Below are 10,324 nucleotides of genomic sequence, written 5' to 3'. Positions count from 1 at the left end.
GTATAATTTGACCTGTAGTTAGGCAATAGAGCATGCTTATAACACATGATGGCCACATGGAGAAAATGTGTATTTAAGGGACACTTATTAAGGACAAGCAATGCTCACCTCAGCATTGTTAATCAGAGCATATATTCCAACACATACTCTTAAGGATGACGACCAATTTGCATGGAATTGACCTGACTCTCTATAGTGCATAACAGTCCCCTCTTGGCAAGATAAGTTGGTTGTTATTTGATGGGGATGGCCCAGATCTATTACCGTGAAACAACAAAAGTCAAGGGTAATGTACAGGTCTACCCTGCAGTGCTGAATGCAATAAAATGAAACCAAGGCTAATATGGAGCTATGTATATTCATTAGGTCAGATCATAGTCTTCAAATGTAAGGCAACATATGCTTACTTGTATATAAAGAGATATTCGGTGTTTGATTTTTAATGCTATTACCCTGATCTCTTCTTGATGTCTTTTCCTTGATTCCCCTTAAGGAAAGACTTTGCTCATGCTTTATGTCACATTCTTCTTATTCTCAGAGAGGAAGTGTCTTTAAAAAAAACAAAACTGAATCTACAGCTTACTCCACAGGCTCATCACACTTAGAGTGGACTTTCCATAAATGTCATTTGCTGACTGGCTGACACTCTCGGGTCACTGAAGTCTGGAGGTATTTAAGTTACTCATACAAGTCTGTTTTTTGTTTGTTTGCTTGGTCGGTTGGTTGTTTTTTTTTTTTTTTTTTTTGTTTTTTTTTTTTTTTTTTTGTTTTTTTTTGTTTTTTTTGGATACCAGGCTGGCTTCTAATTTGCTGTGTAGTTAAGGATGCTTAACTTGGGAGCTTTTGATCCCCCTGCCACGACCTTCCTAGTGTTGGGAATGCAAGGGTAATATCACATTCGGTTTCTGTAGTAGTGAGGCTCAAACCTAGGGTGTTCTGCATACTTGGCAAACACACTACTGAGTTACAAGGCATGATCCTTACGATCTTTGTAATACTTACCCTACAGAGTAATACATTTAATTATAAATTTTCATGTATCTTTTTGTTGACACCCCATTCCCTTCCCTCTCCTGCATCCTCCCAGCCCACTCTTATTCTGACAACACAAATACCATGAAGGAACTTTTTGAAAGGGGAAAATTGTAAAGAATGATTCTACTCACAGGGGTCCCTTCTTAAGTAGCAGAATAATAAGGCCACATAGAAACCTAATTTGTATTTGGAGGCATGTAGGGATACATCTGTGTCACAAGGAATGGTTTCATTTGTACACCCAGTTCAGTTTTTTATATTGATCTCACATGACACAAAAGAAAAGAGGGAAAGTGCTGTTGTTTTTAAGTGAAATATCCTTTAAGGTTTTGTGGTTATTTAGAGATAGTAGGTAAATCTAGCACTGTAGTGTGTCGATGACTCATATGAAAGACAGTGGTCAACAAAGGGATTCTGTAATCATTCGCTGTGAAAACTGTTGTTATTTCCAAAGGAAAATCCCAGGAGGGCCATTAGCACTTAGACAGATGGAAAATTAACTGTTTTAGACAGAGGCATTAGGTAGGCCCCATGAATTCTCCTTCCCTTTTTCTCACTGTCAGCAAAGTATTTTTAAAAATGTTTTGCATGTATTTATTTATTTATCTATCTATTTATTTATTTATTTTTGTGTGCATGCCAATGTGAAGATCAGAGGACAGTCTGCTGGAGTTGGCTCCATCTTTCCACCATGTGGATTCCAGGGATGGAACTCAGGTTTTTAGACTCAGTAGCAAAGCAATTTTATCCACTGAGCCATCTTTTTGGCCCAAAATTTTATATTTAACGTATTCTTTGTTTTTCTCTGCTATATCATGTTTTCTTGGTCTAGAGCCATAGTCCAAGTCTTACTGCCTCTGTAGTGTTTGTAGAAGGCACCCAAATGATAGAGTCATAATTAAGTTTGGTTGTCATATTTTTCTGTTATTGTGATCATTTTAATTTTATTTTGTTGAGACAAGGTCTTTTATGTAGCTTGGGATGGGCTTGAACTTACCATGTAGCCTATGCTACCCTCATTCATGTGTTAATCACCTCATTTTTGGTTCCCAAATGCTAGGATCTCAGGCATATGTCACCATACTTTAGACCTGAGAGTGAAATAATGTGTGCTATATGTGGGTTCAGGAAGATGATTTTGTTTTTCTTTAATCCTTCCAAACATAAAACTCATATCCAAATAGACTGAGACTTTTACTAGAACAAAATGAGAATATGTTATGACACTACCAGGGCTTGTGTCTGATGTCCTTCTTAGGACTCCATCCCCAGCCTCTTTCCCAAAGTTCTGCTTTAGAGTCTTGAGATGCTATACTGAGTCCAATTTTCCTTTTGGTTGGGCCCTTTTACAATTGAGTCACCCCTATTTTAGCAATCCATTCTTTTCCCTCACTCCACCCTGTGAATATTCTGAAATAAACTACCATTCAGAAAGCTCCCCTCTTATCTGTCCTTGCTCAATCTAACACACAAGCCTAACACACAACAAAAGCCACCATGGTTTCCTACTATCTAGTCACTCAGCTATTCCCTCTGCCTCCCTGTCCTGGTAGAAGAAACAGCCTTTCCAAATTACCCACGCCTACAAATCTAGGTTTTGTCTTTTGAGGGTGGGGGGCAAAATAATTTCACTACATTTACAAAACATGTAGAAGTCTTCTTGGCCTTACTTGACCCTGCAACATCTTGTACCTCATTGTTTCTCATCCACTAACCCTAAGTTCCCTTTGCAAAAATGTTTTGCAAAACCTTTAAAAGGCATAAACGTATCTCAGCAGAACCTCAAGCAAAAACAGGAAGGGATTTTGTTTAGTAAAACAACAAATGGTGTTGTCCTTTGAATTTTAAAATTTAGGAATCCAATAGGCCTGCCTTAGTATTTTATATGATCTCATAGGTGATCATATTATGTGGTACAATATGTGATCATATGGCTTGCATTCTAATTTCTCTTCTGCTACCTCCTTCTGAATAGCTCAAGGTTTCCCTTATTCACTGTCTTAACCTTTCAGTCCTTCTCTTTACAGCCACGAGTACTTGCAGTTCTCCTCACTCCTTAGTCTTGGCAGTGTAGTTTCTACTCTGCCACCATCCTGAGTGTGCTGGAATATCTAAAGTAAATTCGAGGCTTCATGGACTTTGTTCAGCTGCCTCAACCTCTGTGATCTTGTCTTTTGATTCTTCCTCTGTTCTCACTGTTTAGCACTTGCTTGTCGGATAGGTTCCTAACTCAGGTTGATTTTGCCCTCTAGTGGACATGTGGCTATAGCCAAGAGGCAATTTTGGTTGTCACAATGGAAAGGGTAGGGAAGGAATTACACAGACAGGTAGAGACTAGGAATTCTCCTGAACACACTACAACGCACAAGAAACTGTAACCTACAACAATAATCTATCCAATTCCAGATATCAAAGATCTATTCAAATCCAAGGACACTGAAATTAGGAAGTTCTGAAGTAGAGGGAGATAACCAAGCCCAAAAGATGTTTGAAAAATTGCAAGCTGGGTATCTGGCCCCTAATCCTAACGGAGACTATACTCTCACCAATAACAGATAACCTAAAATCATCTCTGTTCCTGTAGGTATTTCATGGCCATAACAGCTCTCATTCTATAAGTCTATAGTACCTAGTAGTAGTAATAGTGCTTCAGTCTGGTTCAGTTACGGTCCCTCCTCCTCTTCTCACCTGTGGGTTGAAAGTCACACAGTTAATTTTAACATATCATATAGCCACAAGGGAAAGAGGAGTAGACCAACCTCCTACCCACCCTTTACTTCCCTCCAACTCCCGCCTTCCTCCACCACTCCCCTCCCGGAAATAGAGAGTTCTTTTCCACTTTACTTACTGAGTACACTAAGAGCATTTGAAATCCACGCTCTCCTCCATTTAGCACGATGCCGAGTTGGAAGAGAGAATGCCACCAGCTAGCACTATGCTTTGGCCCGTGTGGACTGGCAAACTCTCTGTGCACTTTCAGTAGCTGCCTCACCTTGGAGCAGCTGGCATAAGTTTCCTGTTCAGATCTGTTCTGCACACTGGGGCTGGGGAAGAGTCCTGTTAAGAGGCTGGATACTCGTGGACGTCCTTGCTTGTACCTGGTATCCTCTGTAATCTCTCTGAACCCTCATACTGGTGGCAAATCTCTGCCTTGTTAATTTTAATCAATAATAAACCTGAAGGTAACCCTGCCCAGGTCTCATTTGATAGTTTAATTCCTTGTGATATTACTTTGACAGAGCCTCCTATCTAGTTCACTCCTGGGAAAAACCACCCTAGGTTTGCCCTGTTTGAGGTAATAGAATTCCCTCAGAACATAAGCGCCCTACTAAGTTCATTCCTGGGGCATTTGGGATAAAGGAATCCTTACTGCTTACTAACAGCTAATTCAACTCCCCTATCAATTCCAATAGATTCTTTGATGGAGTGTTTTTTAAACTACTTTTCTGACCCAGACATTATAATACACACCTAGAACCTTAATATTTGTGAAATAGAGTCAGGAAGATATGTGGTTTAAGGTCATTCTCAGCTACATAGTGAGTTTGAGGTGGTCCTGAGCTATACAATACCTTTCCTGAAAAACAGAGGAGGGAGGGCAAAAAGGAAAGAGAAAACATATTGCTCTTCTTGTGCCAGCCTGACATGGAAATGATCTAGTAGCCCGGAACAGAAACCCATTTCTCAGCCTATTGTAATAAAATGGATCTTTGTGTAATGCAATTGCAGGCACTACACAATAGCTGAGTTCTCTGGAGTCCAACGATCAGCTCCTCTGTGCCCTGGAGTCTCCTACTAGTACCCTGCTAAAGTTGTCTGGAAACCAGATGAGTTTCTTCCTCCCCTTGGCCAGAGCTAGATGGGCTATGGCCTCCAGGAGCATTAGCTATGATCCTGGAAGTGACCCACTGACTCTTTATCTAATCACATCTTGGCATTGCAATTTACCTCCCTTCATATTCTCCACATTGAGAATCAGTTTGCATCAAATAATCCCTCTGGCTCCGTCGTTTGATGACTAGGTGTGTGGGGAGGGAGGGATTTTGTATATTTAGCTGTTTAGGTCCACCAGGCATTAGGGAAAGCATACACATATACATACCCCAAACACACACACACATACACACACACACGCACAGGCACATGCACAGGCACATGCACAGGCACACACACACAGGTACACACTTGTGCATGCACTCAAGCCCTCACATATACATAGTAAGGTCATTCTGGGTTTGTGAATGCTAGTGACCTGGAATACAACAGAAATCATCAAAACTTTTGCCTCCCCAAATCATTTGTACCATCCTAATATCTCACACCATTCGCTTAGATGGTACCAACTCCCCCTCCCCAATTCTGATGTACCCTTCGACTTCCCCCAAGAACTGATTTCCCATTGGTTTGTTTCTGTTCTATTTCAAATTCCAAATCCACTAAGGGTTTTGCAGCCAAATTCCCTTCCCACAGTGGAAACAGTTTTCCCTCCTTGAAAAATTCACAGCTTTACACCAAGGACAGTCCCAATCCCCAGGCCTACGAAATGCTGAAAATCTCTTGTCTTTCGGTAGTTCTTGATGATCTCCTCTGTGGATTCCCATATCAGACAGATGACTCATATCAGAGGCAACGGAGTAGGGATACATTTCAGGTGGTCTTTCTGTGGTTGGTAGTTGGGATGTGGTGGGTATGGCTGGGAAGGGGCTTTCATAGGAGTATGTGAATGAGGCCGGGAGTTGGACAGTAAATGGCTCAGAAGAGGCAGTGGATCTCAGATTCAGGGACTGAGAGAGAGAGCACATGGATGTTTCCTTGGGTCTGATATCTACTCTCTGCCTTTTCAGGGGATAATTTTTCCACTTCACGACTCCAAGAAGATGCATGAAATTTCCATTGGGCTCCTCTGAGGCCTCTTCTGGGGTAGTTATTGTCCCTTCCAGGGCGGCTTCTGTCATATTTGCCCTCTCATCTGTTTTTCCTGTGGTGGCAGCCATCAACTCTGCCAAGTTTTCCTTCGCATTTGACCATTGTGTCCTCATCCCTGCTCTTCTGACAACAGCAGGAGGAATGGCCACAGCTGGTCTTACTGCGTTTGGAAGAGCCCTCAGCTCCTAGGAGAAAGTGAAAAAGGTTGAGACTTGTTTGAAGAATTTGGGATTAACACAGGCATGGGGGTGAGAAAGGGTTAACAGGGGACAGCTTGACAATCTACTGCCTGGAGGATCTTTTAGTCTCAGTAGGTCTCGCCTTCTCTGCACTTCTTCTAGTTTAGCCTGGGTCATTTGTAGCTGAATAGCTCCCTCCTTCTGCTCCATCTCTTTGCTGTGGGTGAGGTGCTTCAGTTCTGGTGACAAGGAGAGCGCGGCCACCTTATGTAGGCTAGACAAGTCTTGGAGCCACTGCACCCCATGCCCTTGTAAGCAACCTTGCCTGTGGGCGAAGCGCACTCCCAAGGCTAGGGTGCCCCAGGCACAGGCTTCTCGAGCCTCAGTAGGCACCTCGCTATCCTCCAGGATGACTTTGAGCTTGTCTTCTACCTCTTCCCAGGACAGGGACAGGTTCTCGAGGTAGAAATCGGGGCCTTTGTCATGCTTGGCCATTTGTTCATTGATGAACATTGACACCTTGCTGTGCCGAAACCCACTACCTAGATCCTCAGGATTCAATGCCATGATGGCTGAGTGTCTTTTGGGCTTTTCCGGCCCTGGAAGATTAAATAAAACTGTAGTCTTTGCTCCCTTAGTCTCTTGGTGTTAGTACCTCTTCTCTCCTTCAGTGTCTTATTAGCCGTTTGTTCTTCCCGGCTCTCCCCTTCCCGCCCATCCCCTCCCCTTCCCTCCCTTCTGGTCTTCTGGCACCCTCACTTCCCCTCCCCCACTACCAGGCTCTCTGGTCCCGCCCCTCAACTATAATGTCATAATGGCTCCTGGTAGCTGCTGTTCATAAGTGACCTCACAGCAGATCCTACCTTTCCAGCTCTTGATCAGAGGAGGTTCAGGTCCAGTTTATCTGTGTAATTGCCATAGGGTTCACCTAATACCCCTGCAAAGGCCTGCCTAACAGGCTGTCAGCCTATCTCTCTCCAAGGGCTTAAAAAAGGGAAATCTTCAAACTCTACTGGATTTTAATCAAGGACTAGTCCAACTTCCAGACTGTGAAAGTAGTGAGGAGAGCTAAGACGAAAGTCTCTACACCTCCTTGGAAGTAAGGAAAACTTCCAGAAAAAAAAATCCTGATGCTATAGGGAACAGCAAGACAGAAAAGACTGAAGCAAAAAAGAAATGAAACTCTTCAAAGGAGAGTTCACACACTCTCCTTGCCAGGAGCTTATCCCAAGCAAAGAACTGATGTCCCTCAGCCTAGACATGCATACAATATTTCATATGTCATAAAGACCTCCATTACCAAACTCTTCCAAAGGGGGGGAAAAAACCAACAACCACAACTCACTACATATTGATAAGAGAGAAAAAAATCAGCAAATGAAAGTTTATTTGAATAAATGATAATTTGCAAGTTAGGCAATATAAAAGTAACAGGAAAAATAATTCAGAATATTTTGGCCATTAGAAAAAACAGGAGAGATAAGCCGAGCCTGAAAGGAGAGAAAGCATCTGATTGGTTATACCTAAGTACTGGATATACTGGGCATTGTTAGATCACTAAACTGCCTGGGATTAGTTGGAAATCGTTTAATTGTGACTGGTGGAAACTCAGATCTTTCTAGCACTTTTAAGATGAGATTTGTTTATGCAATGAATTGGGTTGCAGTTTAAACAGGAAATGTATGGAGGGTATCTTGTATTAACCTTTAGTTTATTTAACTTATTTACCATTTAGTTTTTATTATTTTAATATGAAGTGGATTTTTATTTTAAAAAAACTAATAAGCATTTTAAGCCATTTTATGTTTTTAGAAAGTTAGCAGAAAGCATTTTCTGTCTTACTTTCTTCCCAACACCAATATTAGTTTCACTTTTTAAAATTCCTGAGCTCATTTAGTATATTACTAATTAAAGTTCAGATGGAAGTTCACCATCACAGTAGTATAATCTGTAGAATTTGAAAAAAATATAGAATACGTATCCACTATTTTTACCCTTCAACCATCCACACCCACCCTATTTCCTCCAATGGCTCAACAATTAAGAACATTGGATGCTCTTCCAGGGGACCTGAATTCAGTTCCTAGCATGTGCATGGGGTTACACATAGCCACCTGTAACTGTAGCTATAGAACAACTAGTACATTTTTTATCTTATGTGGCTATTCCCTATATGGATAAAAATATTATTTTTTAAATAATAAAAAATATTTTTAATTTTAAAAACTGTATTCTTCTCTCGTTTATTACATCCTGATCACAGTTTTTTGTCCCTCCTCTCCTCCCATTGCTCCCCCTCCCCCTCCCCCCTCCCCATCCACTCTTCTTCCATTTCTGTTCAGAAAAAAGCACGCCTTCCAAGGTATGTCAACCAAACATGATATATCAGGTTGGAATAAAACTAGGCACCTCCCCTCATATTAAAATTGGGCAAGGCAACCCACTATGAGGAAAAGGGTCCCAAAGGCAGACAATGGCATCAGAGTCAGCCCCTGCTACCACTGTTAGGAGTCCCATATGTAGATCAAGCTACAAAACTGTAACATATATGCAGAGGACCTAGGTCAGACCCATGTACAGTCCTTGGTTGTTCGTTCAGTCTCTGTGAACCACTGTTAGATCAGGTTAGTTGATTCTGTGGGTTTTCTTGTTGTATCCTTAAGCCCTTCGCCTCCTTCCTTCCCTCTCCCTAGTTGGCAGGATTCCACAAGTTCTGCTTAATGTTTGCCCGTGGGTCTCTCTATCTATATCCATTAGTTGCTGGATGAAGTCTCTCTGATGACAGTTGGGTTAGACATCAGTCTATGAATATAGCAGGCTATCATTAGAAATCATTTTTTTGACTTTTTTATTTGTTTGACGGTCATGTTTGGTTCTATTTGAGGTCTCTGGGCTATGCAGCTCAGGTTCCTGGCCCTCTAAGTCATGTCAGGAATGGGCTCCCTCTCATGCCATGGGTCTCAAGTCATTGGCTATCTACTCCCACAATTTCTGTGCCACCTATATTCCAGCCCAGCTTGTAGGCAGGAAAAAGTGTAGTTATGTGGTATTGTAACTTAGTTGGTGTTCTAATCCCTCCATTGGAAGTCTTGTCTGGTTACAGGAGATGGCCAATTCAGGCTTCATATCTCCCATTGCTAGGAGTCTTAATAGGGTTACCCTCATAGATTCCAGGGAGTTTCTATTGCACTAGGTTCCTAGTTCATCTCTGAGATGCCCCCAACAGTTCCATTCATCTCTCTGTCCTCACCGTATCTGATCCTTTCTGCTCCTGGCCTCACTCCCACACTCTCACTATCAGCCCCTGTCCACATACAAAGTCTATTCTATTTTCCCTTCTCAGGGAAATTCACACATCTTTCCTTGAGCCCTCCTTGATTCATATTTAAAAAGTTACTTATTCATCCATTTCATGTCTATGAGTGCTTGATCTTCGTGCACATAAAAAGGGGAAATCAGATCCCATTATAGATGCTTGTAGCTACCATGTGGTGACTGGGAATTAAACTCAGGACCTCAAGTTCTCTTAATCACTGAGCCATCTCCCCAACATGTTGCTATTTTTTTTTTAAAAAAAGTTGTATGTAAAAAAATTATCTCTCTTTAAACTGAAGAACAAGATTTCTTAGAGCAGTGGTTAGAAAAAAGAGACTGTTGTTCTCTACAGCAAAGAGCTAGAATTGCAATGACTATTATAAAAGATCCATTTTACTTAAGCTTGAGATTCTTCAGTTGTACTGTAATGCATTGCTTACACTAACCCCCTCTATATTATCCCAAGGAATAACGATTGAGTAAACAATGCAAATCTTGTTGTTCTGCATTGCTCCTACTACCTTAGGGTATATGAACTTGGACCTAGGAGTCCCATGTCTTCTGTCCATACATATTCATGAAATGTGTTAGTTGGAAAATTCATCAAAATCTCTCAAACTTTACAGTTCTGACATTTTGGAATGTAATAACCTTATACACACAATTACATTTACTATCCTCATTTTTTCATATCCCCCAAAATCTGAGAATCATCTGGCCAAAGACCCATTGTTAGGATAATATAGAGTTGGGGTTTGAACCCATGTCTCTTGATTTTATGGATCATATTTTCTCAAAGAGCAATCTTCTCAAGTACAGTTCATTTTATTTTCTAGAGTTACCTTCACATATCCCCTAATTGTACCGTG

The 10,324-nt window shown here is 41.3% G+C and overlaps 1 protein-coding gene across 1 annotated transcript; it reads right to left on the bottom strand.

The window, feature by feature from the left end:
- Nucleotides 1–5,440: 5,440 nt before the first annotated feature.
- Tex13a (testis expressed 13A) lies at nucleotides 5,441–6,707 on the bottom strand. The gene is given in 3 exon segments (XM_032889637.1): nucleotides 5,441–6,146; nucleotides 6,248–6,262; nucleotides 6,264–6,707. Coding segments are annotated over 3 exon segments (1,134 nt in total). The 3' UTR covers nucleotides 5,441–5,471.
- Between the last annotated feature and the right edge of the window lie 3,617 nt (nucleotides 6,708–10,324).

Source organism: Rattus rattus, chromosome X (assembly GCF_011064425.1).
Source record: "Rattus rattus isolate New Zealand chromosome X, Rrattus_CSIRO_v1, whole genome shotgun sequence".
Classification (NCBI taxonomy): domain Eukaryota; kingdom Metazoa; phylum Chordata; class Mammalia; order Rodentia; family Muridae; genus Rattus; species Rattus rattus.
The sequence above is the reverse complement of the archived record's forward strand: the minus strand, read 5'-3'. Positions and strand labels throughout refer to the sequence as shown.